Source organism: Elephas maximus, chromosome 12, assembly GCF_024166365.1.
Source record: "Elephas maximus indicus isolate mEleMax1 chromosome 12, mEleMax1 primary haplotype, whole genome shotgun sequence".
NCBI lineage: Eukaryota > Metazoa > Chordata > Mammalia > Proboscidea > Elephantidae > Elephas > Elephas maximus.
The window spans coordinates 2,991,475-3,013,513 of record NC_064830.1 but is presented as its reverse complement, the minus strand read 5'-3'; the positions used below and the strand labels follow the sequence as shown (position 1 = coordinate 3,013,513).

The window sequence follows — 22,039 nt, the reverse complement described above, 5'->3', positions numbered from 1 at the left end:
TTGTTTTTCCAGTTCTTTTCAGTGGCATTATATGAAGTCTCTTAAACAGGAGGAACAAAAGCTATATTGAAGATATGCACTGTTCTTTCTTTGAGCTAAAATTCATAATGGACTGATGAAATAATGAATATCAATATTGAGCTACTTCTTTCAGTGTTTTAAAATTTGTGTGCATAAGACTTCCCTGGAGCAGAGTCAGAGGCTATAAGTAGTAAAACAGTGTCAAGTGTGTGGACTTCAGGCTCCCACACCAAATTTCTACCACAGCAGTACTTCCTTTTTTTTTTTAAATCTATTTCATACATTGAATTTCCACAAACCTTTCAGTTGAAGGAAAGATTTGACTGCTAAAAGAAGTTTGAATGGGATTGAGTTAATCCAAATGGAAGATAAGATGTTTTTAATAAAAGATGCACTTTAATCTACTGATTTCTGTAAGTAGGGGAAATAATTCTAAATGTAAGCAGAAATCAGAGTGCACTGTTTCCCAAGGAATTTCAAAACTTTCAAAAAGTTTTACCCTCAACTCTAAAATTATTATTATATATCTTGCCTGAGTATAAATGTTACTAGGGATGTATCTTAAGGGCATAATTCAAAATGCAGAATAAAATATCATTTAGAGACAACTTTGCCATATTTATCATAATAAAAAATTGAAACTGCTGAAATGTTCAACAGATAAATTATTAAATAAAATACAATATAATCCTACCATATAATCATCCAACATGCTTACCAAGAGCTTGTAATAATGCTTCAAAATATTCCTAAACTATAATAATAAAAAAATAATGTGCAATTGGATAATTGGATGTATAGTCTTATTTCAATTTCAAGAATATCATGAAAAAAAAAAAAGGGAATGAAATACACCAAAAGACCAACATTACTTCTGATGATGTTAAAATATATACATAAGTACATTTTTATTTTCTATCAACATGTATGGAGTAAAGACCCTTGTGTTATGTAATCAAATAATATTGGCCAAAATTATTTAGTGTAGCTTTAATAGTTGCTTTATTTCTTTAATATAGTATGCTTTCTATGTGTGATTATAGTTTTATATCAATGACTAAATATGGCACTTGAAATAATTCTTCCAGCAGCTGCAGTGAGATGGGGTCCAGAGATGCACCACCCCTGCTCAATCCCTATCCCTTCTGCTTTTGTAGGGTCATCACCATTACTTCTCAACTAACACCATCAGAAGAACATCTCTTTATATCCTTTGTCCTTGCCTACAACAGCTATCACAAGCCATAGCCTCCTGGGTCACCCCTCGGCATCCCAGAGTCTCATCCTTTCAAACATCTACACATCTGACTTTTCTGATCCCCTAACCCTACCCCCTGAAATTTTTAAAACTCTCCACTAGATCCTCTGTGTGTCAGAAACTTAATTATGAGCCAACTTCTCTACATCTCAACGACTGCTCCCTTCACTTTCTTTCTCTAATAGAAACCTCATATCTTCTGAGGATACTGTATCCCTTGAGGGACTCCCACATATTCAGTGTTTTGGTTCCATAGCCCATATATCACTGATTCTGGAGGTCAACCTCGTGTCTCTGCATGTCATTGACATTTCCAGATCGTTTCGTTGTTTAACTGTCTAAAATGTGCGAAGTTTGAGTCACTTGTCATCAGAATATAACACTGACAATGCTTTTTCTTTGTAGTCATTTATGATCCCCCGGCTACGTCTCCATTATTCCTTTAAGATTTACCTTTTGGCCCACTACAAGTCTCTGCAACTCTTCTTTTGATTTAATTCTTGCTGATTTCAATATTGAAGTAGATAATCCTTTGAATAAGTTAGCCTCTCAGTACATTCACCCTCCTCCAGCAATCCTGCTCCAACTCAACCGTTCAACCCCCTCATCATCTTTCATGTTCTCACTATCAATAAGTGACAAATTTCCATGGTTGCCAATTTGAAGCATCGCAAACCCGTATCGCCATTTTCTATATTTCCAGGTCACATCCTCAGATGCCTTAGCTCCAATAATTCTTTGACCATATAAGACCTAGAGGTCTTGATCATACCACCTTTTCACTTTATTTCCCTTAACCACCTCATGTCCTCATTTCTCACCTCACCATCTTTAGATTTCATGACTATTTTTAAATCATTCTTTTGTGTATATGGTAACTCCACTGTCCACCATTCATCAATGGAACAGAGTATTTAGATTCGAGTCTTGGACAAGTCCACATTTACACGTATTCAGGTAAATTTGGCTAATAAAACATAAAAACACAAACATGATGATGAATCTGACTTTAAATTTATGACCACAATCTGAAATTGGCCTTTAATGATGCAGGAAAATCCTACTTTATTTCCCTCATTTACTCACCCTCCTTTGTTTGGAATGAATATTTTATAACTTATTGCTCCTCAACCCACCAGAAATTCCTATCACATCCTCACCCCGCTTTGTAGTTCTGTTTTCTATTTCACTAAGAAAATTAATGAATCACAATCTATCGCCTCTACATCTCATCACTTATCTGTACTTCTACCCATAAAGTGTCCTTCCTGGATGAATTTTATCTGTTCCTATCTAAGGCAAACAGCTACATTTGTGTTCTAACTTTCATTCTTCAAAACATTTCTAATAATTTTGTGTTCTCTCCTCTCTGAAAATACTAATTTTCCCTTTTTAATGGTAAATTGTCCTCAGCATACAAACAAGCTCCAATTTTCCCCACTAAAATAAATAAATAGAAAATCTCTCTCTTGACTAAACCTCCTCCTGCCTCTAGCCTGAGATTCTTTTTTTTATCCCTTTTACATAAAATAATTCAAAAAAGTCTCTATATTTGCAATCTTCCTTCTTTTCTTCCTACCCTCTCTCGAACACATTTGAGTCCAGGATTTTATCCTTAACGGTCCACTAGAAATTTCATGCCATTATCATAGGCCTTAATGATCTTCATCTTTATGTCCATGTGTAGAGGCTTCTTCAACATCTTTTTTGGATTAGATCTTTCAGTGGTGTGACTTCTTTTGCTAGACATGTTGTTGGGGGTATAAGCAGTACAGATGTTACAGCCAGAGAAACTTGAATAACTCAGCTTCAAATTACTGATGGTTGCTTCTGATGGAATGAAATGCTGAATAAGATCATGCCATAGGCCTGGCCTGGAATGAACTTGGCTGAAGTGTCATAACAAGGAAGTCAGAGTGGTAATGGCTGCCAGGTGGGAGCGCAGTTCAGTTGTCACATAGCTCTCGAGTTGAACATTGCCCAACTTTCTATCCATTAAGACTCCAGGCACCAACACCAACGTCATTGTAGACCAGGCCATAGCCTGGTATTCAACAGTGTATTGAACAGTAAATCATAAAATTGAACATCTGTGAGTGAACATCTAAGAATGATAACACAGAAAATTACACTCTGCAACATTGCATGTAGCATATTACCAACAATAAGACACACCCACAAAAAAACCAACAGGCGGTTATAAGTGCTGTTCATTGTAACTCTAATACATCATAAGTACGAGGCTACCTGTACTACCCTGTATTATTTTACATTACTTTGTTCTGACAAGACAGATTATTTAAGATTAATTTTACAACCTTAATTCTGTAACATAACTGATAAAAAACCTGTGTTTTCAATATTACAGAATTTATAGACATCCATGAAAATCATGACCACTTTCTTCCTTTTCCTCCCTTCCAGCTATATCTTTCCAAGTCTTTTCCTGCCCCTTTATCACTAGCAGCCAAATTGTCTGCAATTAAAATACCTTGACTGATATTTCATAAAGCATTGGTAAGTGACATGTTGTGATTTCCAGTTGCATTATGTAAGGCTTATCAATTAAAGATAATTGCAGCTTTAGATGGCTCTCAATGAATCATGGATATACATTATTTAGCATGCCTTATTAAAGTATTACTAAAACAGCTACTGGTTCTTTATTTAGTGGAATCTTTGCTTGGTAACTATCATTCATTCTTCTAAGGAAATACAACTGTCCTAAAATGCATAAAATCCGTCAATTCTTAAAAAAAAAAAAATCAAAACAGCTGCCATATCCTATATTCCCTAAAACTGCCGTATATTAGAGACATGTCTTTTAATACATTTAGGTGAATATTTACCTTAAATTCATGTGTTTGGACAGAGAGAAATGAAATTAGAACTTTATCAAGTAAGCAGCATTAGTTTCCAATAATGATTTGTGCACTGCTATTTTCTATGATTTACAGATCATGCTTCCAAAAAAAAAAGGTCAAAACAAAATTGAAAAAACACAATCAGATTGAAAACAACCTCCCTTCAAGTCTCCCAAAAAGGATAAAAAAATAGTTAGAGGTAAAAGTGCAAAATGTAGTCAAAACTGACTTCACCACCTACTGTCTTTGTGGCGTAGGACATGTTACCTAACCTCTCAGAGAATTTGACTCTCTTTATGTGCAAACTGTAAGTACTAATACAAACCTTTACAGTTTTTGGATAGTGTAAGATAAAACTATGTCTGTAAAGCTCATAACATAGCAAGCCACCAAGCATACACTGGATTTCTCTATATCCGGATAGCTTTTCTTGTTGAGCAATTCATAATTACCTAAAAAGATCTTGTTTGCTAAAAACAAAGAATACATATCAAAAAACCTGTAGCCGTTGAGTTGATTCCGACTCATAGGGACCGTATACGACAGATTAGAACTGCCCCATAGAGTTTCCAAGGAGGGCCTGGTGGATTTGAACTGCCAACCTTTTGGTTGGCAGCTATAGCTCCTAACTACTACGCCACCAGGGTTTCCAAAGATTATGTGGAGAATGGCTAATTGCTGGCCAACCACCTCTCAGATATTTTGGAAGTGCTTCTTGCCTAAACTGGCTTCCCAAAATAACTTAGCCCAGCACAGAGGACCTACTGTCCAGGCAGCGCTGCATCTTCCAAAGCTCATCATTCTTCAGGGGAACAGGAGCTTCCTGGGAGGAGGAAGAAGGTCAGGGCGTTTAGGGAAGGACCTAGGGCTGTGAGGGAGGAAGCATAAAGAGATTTGAGGATTAACTCAAACTCGAGAAAGTCTTCCTGTAGGGCAGCAGAAATTCCATTTGACAGGAAAAATGGACCATTTGTTTGCTTAGCTCTCTCCAAGTTTGATTTACTCCCTTAAGAAATAGCTTCATCAAAACATATTTAGGCTTTAAATAAAAAGGAATCCTTGTAGCCAATGGTCCTCTTTAACCTAAAGGCTCTATTGAGCTAGGCTTTACACACAGTTTTTCATCTGAAATCCATGGGGCTTAGTTACTTCTGTCAAGGCCTCCAGAAAGCAAGTTTTGTCAGTGCTCAGTTTAATCCATTTGCACCCACAGAAAACGCTCAGGAGCAGCAATCCTTTCCCCCTTGGCATCTGGCTGAATGGACGATTCTCCTTTCTAGGCACATGTTCTCCAAATGGTCTGCAGATCGGGCAACCCAGCTTAGCTGTATTCTATGTAGGAGCCTGTGGAGTAAGTGGGGGAAACTCAAGCATAGCTTCTTCCATCCCATTAGGACAAAACCAAGTCACCAGCTTCCTTCACAAAAGTCGAACGTCTCTAGACAAGATGATGATGGAACAACTGTGTCCTCTCTGCCACGTCTCAGAAACTTCAGTACACATATTTTTTTTTTTAAAGTGGTTTTTAAAAATTCAAATATTTGTCTCCCAATTCTAAATTGGGGCCTTTTAAAGATATTAATTTTTCTAATACATTATAAGGGGATGGACAGCATATTATAGAGACCAAAGGTGCAGACTCTGTAGCCAAAATACCCAGATTCAGATCCCAGCTCTATCACATATTATGGGATGACCTAATACAACTTCCTTACCCCTCATTAATTTCTCTGAGCCTCTGTTTCCTAATCTTAAAGAAAAGAATAATTATAATACATATGTCATAGCGATATTTTGAAAATAAATTAGAATACATGTAAAACATTTAAACAGTGCCCTGGTGGTGCAGTGGTTAAGTATTCAGCTGCTAACCAAAAAGTCAGCAGTTCAAATCCACCAGCCACTCCTTGGAAACCTTATGGGGCAGTTCCTCTCTGTCCTATAGGGTCGCTGTGAGTTGGAACTGACTCTGTGGCAGTGGTTTGTTTCTTTTTTTGGTTAATACTCAGTAATACTATATATTTTTATCATATTTCCTTCTTACAATCTAAAACCTTAGTGACTACGTTAAAATTTCTATCACTTAAAGACAGAAGCTACTCCATTTCCTATTTATTAACGTATGCTGAACTTGATTAATCGTTCTCTTAAGAAACAAGAATCTACAAATCATTTAAACCTGGACTATTGCTAAATCTCATTTATGTTTCCTATACTATATCATACTAATTATATAAATGTATGTGTATGTGTGCACATGTAATTTTTGTCTTCTAAAGTAGTCCAAGGAGTGACATGTAAAATAAAATTAGCTATTCCTATATAGACCTACATTGCACTTGACACTTATTTTGCCTTTTGCCTAAGGCTCTGACTATTCAATTTCTTTTCTTAAATCAGCCTGCTAGGATTTTTTTCCCCCCAAAGAATATCAATAATGCATAAGCCCCCACCCCTTTTTTAACGGTTATCAACATTGAGATTCTGTCGTTTGCCTGAATTTCCTCGCCAGTTTATATAAAACTTAAAGAATTTTATTATGTGTCAGGTTCTTTGCTAAACATTTTACCTGGATTATCTCATTTAATCTGTAAAATAGAACTATGAAATAACTGTTATTACACAGATAAGAAAATTGAGAAATAAAATTAGTTGACCAAACATACAGAGCATGTAATTGATGAAGCCAGAATTCCATCCTAGGTGTTATTGCAGAGCTTATATTTTAACAGGCTCGATGGTTAAGCCCTCAACTGCTAACTGAAAAGTTGGTAGTTCGAACTCACCCAGCCACTCCATGGAAGAAAGACCTGGCAATCCGCTCCCAGAAAGATTACAGCCTAGAAAACCCGATGGGGCAGTTCTACTCTGTCACATTGGAGCGCTATGATTTGAAATTGACTTGATAGCACTTAACAACTACATACTTTACACATGGTTTTGTACTACCATGAGCTTTATTTATTATCTAAGTGTTAAAGACTTGTCCAGATGCTTAGCATATGTTATTTCATTTAATCTATGCTGATACTGAGAATCAGATCTTTTTTAAAACAATCTTTTCTCCATTGGGGAACCCTGGTGACATAGTGGTGAAGTGCTGTGGCTGCTAACCAAAAGGTCAGCAGTTCGAATTCACCAGGTGCTCCTTGGAAACTCTGTTGGGCAGTTCTACGGTCGTGTAGGGTAGTTATAAATTGGTTTTGACTGGACGGCAATGGGTTTTGGTTTTCTTCATTGTCAGTGTAACGTAGAGACTATGTGCCCTGTGAAGTCAGGCTGCCTGACCCAGATCTCACCTTTACTACTTTCTGTCTATGTTATTACCTCAGGTCCATATTTGCTGTACTAGTCTGCGGATAGGAAAGAAGGCTGATAATGGTGTCCAATACGTGCATGGTAACAAATATAGTGGTTAGGTCTCACAATTGAACCATATTTTTGTCAGCCCTAGAGTGCCTCTTATTTTTATTCTTTCATACTTCAAGCACACATGCATGGAGCTGTTTCCATCTCTTTGGGCTCTCCAGGAGCCAACCTGCATCTTCTTCAATGTTTTCAATAAATTTCATTCATTAGGCCCCAAAACTATTTCTTCCAAAACTAAGGCAGTATCTGAAATGAAATTCCTTTTAAGGAATGGTTTTAGATTAATCAAGAGCTACTTCACTCTTATCTTTTGCTGAAACTAATTTTACATTAGATGCTCCTTCCTGATATTCACCTCAAATACGTTTCAGCAATTGCCAAGAAGTTAAAGGGAAGAAATGCAAACAGACTATGATATAGATTTGAATAATCCAGGCCCATTTTTTTTAACAGCCCTCGTAATAAAGCTACATCTGTGTTTTGAGCCCTACATCGTAAGTGAAAATGAAACCGGCTCACAGAATGAGAAAGGTAATATGGACAGCATCTTAGTTCTGCATGCATTAACAACCAGTATAAGAGGAAAAAAGAAAAACAATCCTAAAATTCGTTTTCTTCTAAATCTGAACAGTGTCTATTGAGCATTGGAAGCGTGCCTATTTAAGTTATGCCGTAAATGTAAAATACACACCAGGTTTTGATGGCTAGTATTAAAAAAACACAAAACGTGGTTAATATTTTTATATGTTGTTATCTTTTGGCTATATAAAAAATTTTTTTTTTATATTAGGGTAATAAAAATATTATTAAAATTACTTTTACCCATTTTTTTCTACTTTTTTAATGTGGCAGGTAGAAAATTTTGAATTACGTACCTGGCTCACATTTGCAATTTGCATTATATTTCTATGGGACAACATGAATCTAAATATTGAGGACCTGGCTTTGGTTGGTCAGGTATGTGGCTGCTCAGAGACTCCTGAGTCCCTGCCTTGCCAATGGTCATCACTTCATTGCACAAAATGAGGATGTTCTGGGCTATAACCTGGCACAACTGTGGTCACGCAACAATACAAAATTTTTTCACATGTCATGTGTTTTCCTTCGACCCCAGAAGATTATGAATATGGCATCTTCCCCCAAATGATATTTTACTTATAGCTGCTTCCTTTAAAGCCTCTGTATCAATTCCTTTTGTATTTTAACATGTCTGAAAAACTTAGTTACTAATTATGTGATTATTATTTTCCTCTCCGTGTTTTTACAAGTTATCGCTTTTCTCTAAATATTACTTTTCCTCTCCATGTTTTACTGGCATTTCCCCATTCCCATCTCCCTCACTACCCAAATAACCATGAGGAACAAATGTAAGAACAATCCAGCAATAAAATTAAATCCAAAAATGAAAAACCTCAAGGTTTAAGGGCTATCAGCATTGAGATCCTGTAGTTTGCCTGCATTTCCTTGCAAGTTTATATAATACCTACAGAATTTTATTATGTGTCAAGCTCTTTGCTAAGAATTTTACCTGTATTATCTCATTTAATCTCAAGGTTTGAAGATAAATCAGGGACAACAATAAAGCAGTTTAATTTACCTCTATAACTTTGAAGGAACTCAAACTTTCATTCAGGCTATTTAGAAACCTGACTAAATGTTGACCTCTATTTCGTCACTCTTGGTTGATATCAGGTGATACCAGTATTTCTCAAAGCTCCAAGTTTCCTTGGGCAGCACTCTTCAGTTCAGCACATCTTGCGACTGGGTGTGTGTGTGTCTGTCTGTCTGTCTGTGTCTGTGTCTGTCTGTGTCTGTCTGTGTCTGTCTGTGTACAGATATATGTATAATACCAATAGCATCTTTATTTGCAATAAAGGTGACATTTTAGTTTATCATGTCTTATTGTTCTCTTGCTCATCTCTTGTTTTAGCTCTCAGACAAGGAAGAAAGGTGGTAATCGTTGACCACCTCAAATTCAGCAGAAACCAATAATCTGCTAAAAATATTGAAGCTATGCTTTCAAAATGTTGAGAGGGAATGTTTCTCACCTATACACAGCCAAACTATCAAGTGTGGGTACAGACCAAGGCCATTTTCAGGCATGCTAAGATGTAAAAGATCTTCCTCTAAAGCATCCTTTCTTAGCTAATTATTGAGGATATGTTCAAGAGGTGAAACTAAGAGAAAGGCAGACATAGAGTTTAGGAAACAGCGACCATCTGAGCAGGAAAGGAAGGGTTGTGCAACAAGCCTAGAGTCCAGTTCACAATCGTGTGGAAGAGACTTCCCACAGTGGAAGGTAGTGAGATTGAGGGAAATGAGTGCAAGAGAGACACGGTAAAGGTGATAAGTTACAATATGCTAGGGGGTCAGTGACAATCAGAAACTTCAAGAAAAATGGAAAACAATTGTAGTTCACATATTAAGCAATCACGTTTAAATTAGTGGTCTTCAGAAAGAAAAATAGAGTTCATTCAGAGCAACAGTTTGAAGAAGTAAGGAGCAGAAGATATTTGGATTATGATGATAAAAGCATCCAAAACCAAACAAACCCACTGCCTTCAAGTCCATTCCAATTCATGTAACCCTGTAAGATTGAATAGAACTGCCACATAGGGCTTCAAGGCTGTAAATCTTTATGGAAACAGAGTGCCACGTCTTTTTCTGGCAGAGCAACTGGTGGGTTTGAACTGCTTACCTTTTAGTTAGCAGCCAAGCACTTTACCCAATATGTCACCAGGGCTCTGATAAAAGCATATGTTTTCACTAATTAACAAGGAAAAAAATAAAGATAATTCAAAACTTTAACACAAATAAAAGACAATTGTGGCATAGACAGGCTAGCCATTTACCAAATCTATTTTTTTGTTTTTAATCTGTTCCGTGTTTAGGGTTGATTTCATTTCCTGTCATCTGGTGCAGTGACGTGCGGCTACAAGGCTGAGTTCTAGCCAATGGGATGTATGTGTGGGGACCTGCCCAGAAAACCCTCATGTTCTTTTCTCCCTTTCTGGATGACAACAAGGGCGACCTTGAAAGATGGCAGCCCCCAAAGTATCACTAACATCAGAAAAAACTGCCAGTACGGAAGACTATTGTGGATTTAACATGAGGAAAAAATGTTTGTATTTGAGCCAGCAGATATCACACTAACTAAACAAACAGAACAAGAAAGCTTTGGCCCAAATGTGAAACAAAATTAATTATGGAATCATTATGAATAATTGTTTGAAGCTAAGAAAGAGCTCATCTGAACTCTCTTCTCTGGGTGTCATAGCTATGGGATTCATAGAGGAGGAAGTCTAATTATTGGTATACTGCTTGACTCTGCGGTAAACAATATTTATAGTTATAATGATATAAGTGTTGTTCATTGTTTTCCAGCTTTTACAAGCAGCTTTTTGACAAATTAAGGATTTAATTATGATTGTAGAATTAAACATAAATGTTAACAACTTTGGTATTGTCAAAACTCTATTAAGCTGAAAGAATAAAGAGGAAGAAAAGAATTAAGAAGATACACTGGAAAGAATAGAGTCAATGATATTCATGTCCTATAATTTGGAGATGCAAGAGATGCTGCAAAAATTGAAAAAAAAGGCATAAAGGATTAAGTGTAATACTTAAATATATGAAGATAAGATATAAACCAAAAATGAAACCCATTGCCATCGAGTCGTTTCCGACCCATAGAGACCCAATAGGACGGAGTAGAACTGCCCCATATGGTTTCCTGGTGGATTAGAACTGCCTGCCTTTTTGTTAGCAGCCGTAGTTATTAACCACTATCCTACCAGGGTTTCCAAATACAGAGGTCTAAATTATATTATAAGAAAGCAGACATGTAAAGGGGGCATGATGCAAGGAAATTAATACAAGATGATAATTCAAAAAGTTTAAAATTGATAAAGCAAAAAAGAGAAAAGGACAGTAAATGTATTGGATATAAAACAATAACGGCAATAAAAAAAACCCAAACAAAAATTATCAGAAATTGTTAAATATGAGTCAGACTGTAACATCAGGGCATGAATGTTGATGGAATGTTGCTTTCCACAGTGAACTCTTGCGTGTTACTAATTTTTTAACCAGGTAGAGCCTTTGAATTTGTTTTAAAAATAATTAAATTCGAATAAAATTTTAATAGGATGATACAATAAAAAATATAGCTGGATTGTTTTAATTTCTAAGTCAGAAATTTAAAGTAGAGGACAACCCGTTTTGAGACTTTATTTCCTTATGTTTAATAGAAAAATACTAACACTAGTTTTGCCTACTTCTCAAGATGACTTGAGGAACATACGGGATAATGCATTTATGGGCTTCAGTATATTTACAAATTGATGTATAAATATGATTTTTAGATACCTTTCTGTGGTAGTTTATTTAAGTCATGTATACAATGCTAATACAGGCTACTCCGTGAAGTGAAGAATGTGTAAAAAGAAGTTAATTTGACCGCTTATAATCGAGAAAGACTAAAGCTACGACTAGGAGTGTTAACTCTGCAGTAGCTGTTAAGAATTATTTAGCTTGGCATAGATGACAAATACAAAGTTCTCATCATTGAAAGAATAAAGGAATGCCAAAAACTGGTATCCAGGTAAGAGAGGCTGAATCTCTGGCTGGATTAGGCTAGCGTTTGGTTATACCTCGCTTATTTCAAATAACACATGCTAAAAAAAAAAATTTTTTTGTAGTACAACTGTCCTATCACTTTCCAGAAGTCTGAACTAGCCTATCCTTCTCCAGACCCAGCAATATCTCATGTCCCCAAATGTCTATATATTTTCTACCTGTGATTATACATGTGGGGTAACACAAAAATGAGATCCAAAATTGGGAAGGCTGAAGTGGATACAGTCACTGAAAGGAACAAAGGGACATTATCCAAAAAAAAAAAAAATTGCCCAACTTTATTGTAGGCTAACATGAGCAAACGATGACTTCTCACTTGTGTTTTCTTTTGGTCAGATATTAGATTTCTCATGAGAATTTTCCGGATACAGATCCTCACCTACTTCCTTTCTATCTTCTTGCTTAATCTTATCATACAACTGGAGACCATGGCTTGCCTTTTGGATTTTCCCCTCAAAGAGAATTTTTTGTTTTGTTTTGTTTTTTGGATTTGTTATTCTATTGTCCTCCAATATTCTAGAGCTCAAAGTAATTTACGATAAATCCTGATCACTAATATTATAGTGTTTGTGGTTTAACAATAAAGTAGGGGAAACATACAGCAAATTAAGAAGACGTTAAATCCTGAGGTGGAAGTAGATTTCATTGAATCTATTTAGTTCCTTCTGTCCCTCTTTATATTCTCTCCTGGATACACATCATATCTGCACATAGAGAAACACTGAAATGTTTTCCAAGAGTAGAAGAGGCAACAGGAATGACATGCAATAAGTGAAGTGAAAGTAAGGGGTAAAAATTAATCTGGAAACTTCATGGATAAATGAGAAAAAGCTGAAATATTATATCTCCAGAAAAGGAAAGTCTGAAAAGAGAAACCAGTTTACAGTGATATCTTGTTTGAAGGAAACAGTTTTAAGTCAAAAAGCTCACTTATCTTCCATTTTATTGTATATCAGGTATAGTAAATATGTGGTTATATCATTTTTTTAAAAGAGTGTCATATAACTCTAGATATTTATGTGTCATTATTGGGGTTAAATACCACCACTTGGAGTGAGCTGTAAATTTTTGAACCCTGGCAAAACATCACTATAAAAGAATACTGTGGTATTACTGTGAGTAACATTACCAAGAAGAATGCTCAAGCAATTCCTGGAACCAAATAACTAGAAGTTTTAGGAAGCAGAAAATATGCTTATTTCATTTTTGTCAATTATCTAACCCCATGTTGCTAAAATACATTTATATCTTTTCTAGATGTTACATCTACACATTATAAGAATTACAGTATTTTTTACTTTATGATCCAGTTATTTAGATCAATGACAAACTGTGTTGTGTATTTCAAACTTGTTTCATAACATCATTATATCTAATTTAACTTCCTTGAAACCTTACTAGCCAAAGTATTGGAAAAAGCAAAATTTAATAATCTGTAATATAGAAGAAAAACTATTTACCGTGATAACCATATCTTGATATGGCTGGAATTTTATAAATTAGTGATAGAATAGGAAAGATTATTAGTTGACTATTGTATCAACTTTGACTTTATAAGGCATATAATTGTAGAATTAGTAAAAGAACTTCAGTTAAGAAGAAAACTCTCAAAGGAAGTGTGAGCAAATAAGAGTTACCATAGTTGTTAATGCTTATTGTTACATATACACACTGCCATTGAGCCCATTTCAACTCATAGCAGTGCTATAGGACAGAGTAGAATTGCCTCATAGGGTTTCCAAGTCTATAAATCTTTACAAAAGCAAACTGCCACATCTTTCTCCCACAGAGTGGCTGGTGGGTTTTAACTGCCAACATTTTAGTTAGCGGTTGAGCACTTTAACCACTGTGCCACCAGGGTTCCTTATTGTTATATATAGAAGTATCCTTTTCAAGTTTATAGTAACTCCTTAATTGATGCTCAGCAGATTTCTATGCCTCTATTAACTTTTTGATTTGGTACAACTGTAAGAGAGAATAGCTGTAGGTTAGGCTATATTTTAAGATAAAGAGGAACTGAGGATACAGTTACTTATAAAGTGTTAATGGCTGAATTTTTTTTTTTTTCTGTAGGAACTTACAAAGTTGTGCAGAAAATATTTTTAAGACCTAACTTCTACCATGACTAACTTCAAGCTCACATCACGGTGTTAAAGATTGCAGAGCTTGGAAAAGTACATAACAGGCTCTCAGGTAAACCAATACTGGTCATTTCCCAAAAAACACTGCATGGAAGAGAAAAAAGTAGTTGGTAAAAGCTTAAAATTTCTATTTGGGTGCATTGATGGTTGAAATTGTACTTTGTAGGTAAGTCTAGGTTATGGAGCATCTTGAAAGCCATGTTGAAGAGTTTGTAGTCAATTCTTATTGAATCACTGAAATGGCTTGGATGAGAGAAGAATGGGTATGAAGATGTCTGTTTTGGGGAAAACTGCTTAAAAGTAGAACATAGGTTGGAGGTCAGATTTCTAGATATGGAGACACAGATATGGATGAGAAGTAAAAAAAAAAAAGCATAGTATAGTGGGAGTGGGAATTGGAAGAAGATAAACACATTTTGAAGGGAAAAAGGTGGCATGTCTTGAATCCGAAGGATACGGATAATAATGGAGAGAACAAACCCAAAGGAACTGAAATTTTTGATGTAGAGTGAATGGGAAAATAATAGAGGTAAAGGTAGAAATAATTAGAATAAAGAATATTTTTAGTATATTCAAATAGTGACATCCTTAAATGGGATCAATTAGTTGAGAGAAATCTGTAGAAAGGAAAGACAAAGGGACTTGGAACTAGATTTTGATGATACCAGCCTTTTGTCAATGGAAGGAGTAAAAGGAATCAATAGTAATAAGTAAGATAAAAAGCAGAATACAATAACCTTCAGGAACACGCAGAGGAAAAGAGCATTTCAGGAGGAATAACAGATATGTGGTGCAGAAAATATTCATAATAGTAATTTCTCCAAAACAGAGAAATAATTTGGATATAGTAAATCCCAGATCCAATATTTACTAGCTGAAATATCTTGCACAAATCAATTTTCCTTCTAAACTTTAGATTCCTCATCTATGAAATCAATCTTCAATGAAACCCTATTTGGGAGGATTAAATATGACAAAGTAGTGGCTGGTACCACATCATAAGCCATCATGAGTTGGAATCCACTCAATGGCAATGCTTTTATTTATGTATTGGTTTTGTTTTTAAGTGCTAGTTAGTAACAATAGTAATATCCCATCCTGAAATTATCTTCATGAGGAAGTTCTGATGAGACTACATTTAACGGAAAAAAACTAAAATATAGGCAAGTATTCATCAAGTGCCATAGGTTAAAATAAACATATTGCTGAAAGTAAAACTATGTCATACGATGATTTACAGTTGAGGCTGTAAACTGGCATGTTAAGTGCATGGATTAAACATCATATGTGAGTTTGAGTCTAACTCATTATACATTACAGATGTTACCCTTTGAAAATTAAGCTTTTTTGTCTTCATCTGTTGAGAGAGTATCCATACTGAATATTTCAATGGATTAAGGTGAGAATTTCAGGACGTGAGCCAAGTAAAGTGCTTAACACACTTACTGGCATTACATTAAGACCTCAATGAAGGCTGGCTATGTTTTTATTTTTGAACTCCTAAGGTGAGTTTTTCTTAGGAAAGTCAAAATCTAAGAGTCAAAGTATGCTCTTTCCTAAAGTAATTAAAAAAAAAAAAGTAATTAGGTCAGTAAAATAATATTATCAGAAAGGCTAAATATTTCAGGACTTCAGGAGGTTATCCACTAAATTATGGTTATGAGTTCTTGGAATAATGCATTCATTTATGTTCAAAGGCATATGAGAGTTGAAAGAGTCCTTAAAATATCTACATTAAATTGTCTAAGGGTGTTTGTATTTTTTAATGAGAAAAGGATTAAAAAGGAACTGAGAATGGGAAGTCAAATCAAAAAGGACATTTACACGTGCACATCAAATATTAGAATACTATGATAAGTGGTGATAAAAATATGTAAGAGCCCATAAAGTTTAAGACATGCAATGAAGAAAAATTTGAATATTTGAGGGACCTATATAAACTCGTTATTGATTTTATAGAGTACAATCATAGTTTCTTATGTAACACAGAGTATTACTTTTTGTGGGAAATAGAATGAACTGACATGATATAACCCAGCATGAGACGTTCTCTTTTCATTTAAACTGTAACTTTTATAGAATCATCTCTGAACCCATTTAGTTATACAGGTGTCACTTCCCAAGTGCATGAGCATACAATACCTCTGCAAAATGGAGCTGGAAAATCCCATGATGCGCCATTCCCAGGGCTAACAATGCAGGTCAGAATTGCATGTCCTTCCAAGATATAACCAGAGAGACAGCTGTATCGGATTTTGTCTCCTATGTTGAACCTTGTTCCGTGGAGAACTCCTTTTAATATCTCCCCAGGATTTCCACAGGTGTGGCTAGGTAAAACTATTTGAAGAAAGAAGAAAGAACAAAAGAGAGAGAGAGAGAAAAAAAAGTGAGCCTAAAAGCAAAGACTTTTTTTTTAATGAAATCAATTTATTTCACAAAGCAGATACCACTTTTGAATTATAAAATTAGCCAAATTCTAGAATAAAATATTTTAATTTTACCTAAAAATAAACCAAGAAAATATCTTAATATTTTAGGAATATCTGACATGTAATACTTTTTTATAAAGATTATGTAAAAGTGTAATGAATAGATTTTCTTAAGAAAAAAATACAGTTCTGCTTGGATTCAGTGTTCTAGATGATGACCAAACAATTTTTTCTAATTACGAGATTCTATATTCTCATATTGTTAGAAACCAGATGAAACAGTAGGATAGAGGGATCTGAAAGAATGATATAAGAAACATAGCATGGATTTCTTATACCATGTTATGCTGTAGTTTTCATGTTGTATTTATTCTTATTCATTCAGGACTAAGTCCAGGGCTGATACACATCATTAATCGGCGTTCCATCAATGTTTGATGGATAAACAACTGAATTAAAGAACAAATGAAACACCAAATTCATTAATTCAACAGGATTTTTTTTTATGGAGTCGCTATTATACTCCAGGCCTTCTGCTAAGCCCCGTGCATTTATAGTATCTGAGTCGCAACTAACTTTCAGCTATTATTTTTGACATTTTAACTACTGTGTTCACTTTATTTCAATATTTCAGCTTTGATTCCGTTCTTTCTTGACCTTTTCACTTTTTACATTGATATCATTATCTATTAACTGCCTTGAAATCTAATCAATATGGTGCCCTTCCGTAGTTATAGAACATGATATGGAACTTACTTAAGGCACCATTAAGTTGGATGGACAGAGGTCATGGTTGTTGGCTTTGTCTCCATATCTCTGGCTTAAATTTAGCATGCTATTATGTAATATTCCGGTAAACCAAGGCATCAATAAAATTTTTTTTAAATTAAAAATAGTTTCAAAATCAGCAAACAAATTATTTTGTTTGAGTCCATATTTTGCATGTGCCGAGGTGTATTTTTATTCACAGGCACAGTATAGTGCAATTTTTTCTGTTTTGTTTATATTTTTAACCTAAGAAATGTAGAGACTTTCCCAGTGAAGGGAGGAAGAGAGGGCAAACCTCAGTGATTACTGCAATAATTTTTACCATGACATCACTCAAATATGGACAAACTGAACTATTTGCAAACATTAGCAATTAGATATTTCATATTATTGACATGTTTATGAAATCACAATTTACAAAATCAAATTGCTCTCAGTTCAAAATTTAAAAAAATCATTTCTGAAATCAGTCTACAAAAACCTAAGTAATAACACAATGGAAAATACTTCAATATAGTCTATAATTTTTTCCATCTTATACAAAAGAAATTCTGCATTTAATTCCAAATTTACTATCCTTAAGGTAATAAGCCTTAAAATATGTTGCTTTATAGTCTATTAAAAATGGCATTTTACTTCCTATTTTGGTGTCTGGAGAAGTGGCGCTGAATGTGGATGTAGTGAGCACAGCACGACCAGAGTAACAAACGAGTATTTGAGCACAAATGGACGGGTATAGACATATTGGGATATGGGTGGCTGCAGATATGTGCATAGGTGAGGATAGATAGAAATATCTACAGGTACATGTAAATACAAATATATGGTTGCAGGCACAAAGTCATTGAAGACACAAATACAGATACTCCTCAGACATAACCAAACACTTCCAACACTGGTTTTCTGGGTTTGAAGACTCACAGCCATAGTCTCATGGGACAACTCAGTCAACTGACATAACACAGTTCACAAAAATCATGATCTCCATCCTAGTGAAGTGAGTAGCGTCTGGGGTCTTAAAAACTTGCAAGCGGCCATCTCAGATACAACTATGGGCCTCTACTTGCCAGGAGCAAAAAAGTAAGAAGGCAAGCAAAAGCTCAAAGAAACAAGTCTACACAAGCCACAACCTCATCTACCCTGAGACCAGAAGAACTGGAAGAACTAGATGGTGCCTGGCTACCACCACCAAGCATTCTGACAAGAATCACAATAGTTGGTTCCAGGTAAGACTGGAGAGAAATATGGAGCAGAACTGAAATTCTTTTTTAAAAAAAGCCAGACAAACTGGAACAGCAAAGAATGGAAGACTCCCTGAGACTATCACCCTGAAAAACTCTTTAAACCTAGAACTGAGCCTATCCCCTGAGATCACTTTTTGCAAAATAGCAGAGTGGTACACACATTAAAGGATGTTATCAGTAAGATCATTGTGCTATGTAAAAACCATCAATATGAGACCAAAATGTGAACAATTATTTGAGAGCAGAGATGAGAAGATAAGGAGGCAGGGAAACTAGAGTACTGGAAAGGGAACAAACAGAACAGAATTAAAGACAGTGTTGACACATCGTGATAAATGTAACTAAAGTTACTGAACAATTTGTATAGAAATTGTCAAATGGAAACCTAACTTGCTGTGTAAACTTTCACCAAAAAACTCAATAAAATATTTTAAAAATTACATTTTACTTCATATGACTTTCTAATTTAGAAAAAGTTTCAGTTCTCTCGGGAGAGCATCTGAGTTTAAGACTTGGGATGCTTGTCAGTTAGGATGAGCTGAGGGATCTTATTGTCAGAAAGACACAAGCTGAATACCAATCATGATGAGAGAGAGAAAAAAAAATACACAGAGAAAGAATATGTAAACGAGATGGTTTTGTGGTGTTTTTTGTTCTTGCCCAGGAATCTTTATAATTAAAAACCTTCCTCATTTCTTTTAGGGACTTTTTTCATTATTTTCCTTAACTATTATTAATACTTAAAATAATTTTTTTTTTTATTAGAAGGTACACATCCACCATCCAGGGGTAGAATGTGGGCTAGGAAGTAGTTTCCCAAAGAAAACAGGATCAGTGTAAATTTATCAAATATTCTAAAATCTTCTAAAGATAACTGCAAGATATGCTAACTTGTATAACTCAAAAAACCAAATGAGCCATTCTGAAAATTGAACTTATACTATAGAATTTTCTACCATTTTTTTCTGTTAAAAATAGAAACAAATTATTTTAAAAAATAACTTCACAAATATGCAATCAACTGTAATATAGAAAGATCAACATAACAATATTGGACAAAAATATATAAATAGACCACAAGATGTTGGTGCTGTACGGACAAGCTTCAAACTACATTATTTGCACCATTTAAATATATTTAAACAAAAGTGAAGTAAAAACAAAACGAGGTGCTGGACTGTGTAATGGCAATGTGAGGAAGTGGTGAAATGTACTGTCTTCAAGCTTTTTGAGAGGAAAAGAAAATCCTCCATGAAAACAAGGGTTTCCTCAAGTAGATCTCTAAAAATAGATGTCTGTAAATGTCTCTTCAAACTTTCAACAGGGAGTTAGATGTAACATTTGGACATATAAACAACGGCTAAAATTCAGAGACAAAAATTTCTCTCCTTCAATTTCATCAAGTTAGGGAAGCTATGTTTTGTAGGAAAAACTTATTACAGGTTTTAGAAGTAGTGAATGTCAAAGGAAAAATGGCAATAAATGGAGAATGTACTGGTAAATATAACTAACATGATATTTCTGACTGTTGTACATGACATGAAAAATTCTATTCCAGGTGCAACTGAAGACTTCTGCTTGTAATAGAAATGACTGTTGGTACTAGCCAACTCCATAAAAGCACTATAAAGGGTGATGAAATTCTCTATGTCTGGGTCCATCACAGGCTCCTCTTCTTCCGTAAATCCTTCCCTGGCATCTTAGGCCACTTGAACCACTTCAGCGTTTGTTTTTGTGTGCATATTTTGCCTTTACCTCACATGTTGACACTTAGTGATCCTAGAATTCAAAATTACATAAACACTTATTCTTCACAAGGCTTTGTAAGGTAAAGGAAAAAGAACTGGATTTACATCTCTTATTTTGCATTTATTAGTTCTGTTTATTTATTGAATATGTTTTCTATCAGTATTTATTACACAAAGAGAGAGGAACAGAGGTGAAAGACACAGAGACAGAGAGAGAGGTATGAAGACTGAACGAGATAACACAGGTCTCCAAAGGCACCTTCATAATATCTCTGTGATCAGATTGTATTGAACTAGCTGTTAGCAGTTTTCCTCTACTTTAGATCTTCAGTTGCCCAAGACTGGGGTTGCATCTTATTTGTTTCTGTCCTCATCATGTCTAGAATAATGTCTAACACTCAGCAGATGCTTGCTAAAAAATATTTGCTCAGCTGAAATGATAAATATAAATAGTAATGCAAAATATATGATATTTTATTTCCACATATAGTCTTCGTATAGTAACTAAGATTTTCATGGCCCATAAGGTTCATAAGAATAGAAAAATGAGTTTTTTTTCCCCCAAAACTAATTGGACAAAATATCATTTTGAAAACAATGAACCAGTAAATAATAAAAACTGTAAGTCAGTCTCTCATTCAGCTAACAACGTAGGTATCAGAGGCTTAAAATGAATTTAAGAATTTCAAAGCATAATAACTTAAGTGGGAAAAAGTGATCAAATTAAGCTTAACAATTTGAAGTCACTGGTGGTAGAATAATGTTATAAATTTAAGATTTAGGAAATAAGAATTTTTATTTTAAATTTATTTTCTGTTTGAAAATGTTTTGCTAAAATTTTAATGTGAACGTTGCCAATGAGCAAATGGAAAGCAGTTGGAAATGCATTAGAATATCATTTCCGGTTGTAAATAATAAAAAATGCTAAAAAGCACATAGTAGCATAAACCATTAGGAATTTCATTAAAAATTATCAAAGTATGCAAAATTATCAAATGGATGGCAATGATTTTAGGTCCATGCAAAGATTTAAGATTCTAATACTTAAAAATTACGAATACTGAAAATCCAGTGGTTGGGTAAAACTAATTTAGCCTATCGGTCATTTTCATCAATTTCATTTTAACTATTTCAAACCAGTTTCCATGCAGATAGTGAATGTCCCTTTTTCTCTCCATAGCGATGAGCATACAGTAAGTATCTACTAAATACTGTGTTGACTTGAACTCTACTGCTAATTCCCTTCACTCCTTCAAAAGTAATTTGTACTCTTTCCCACAGATGCTTCAAGAAAGAAATTCTTATTGGGTGATTGAAATTTATCACCCAGTGCAGACATTTGGTAATGTGAAAGAATTTTTTGAAAGAAACTCTGGACACAGTACTTTCTTCTCATGGCGGATTTCCATCTGGCCCCATGAAGCCAAGTTTGTACACTCAGGGCTTGAATCATGGGCTGTCATTCTAATTATGCTCACAGAAATCCCTTCCATAACACTTTTGATTTGGCAACTGCGTCTGGTCACAATTCAGGGACTTAATTAGGCAATCACATCAAA

The 22,039-nt window shown here is 34.8% G+C and overlaps 1 protein-coding gene across 1 annotated transcript in view; it reads right to left on the bottom strand.

Moving 5' to 3' along the window:
- CSMD1 (CUB and Sushi multiple domains 1) overlaps window positions 1–22,039 on the bottom strand; it is a 2,087,969-nt gene that overhangs the window by 1,097,155 nt on the left and 968,775 nt on the right. The window contains exon 4 of the mRNA XM_049902971.1: window positions 16,434–16,628. Coding sequence (XP_049758928.1) covers window positions 16,434–16,628 — 195 coding nt within the window. The remainder of the gene's footprint in view (window positions 1–16,433; window positions 16,629–22,039) is intronic.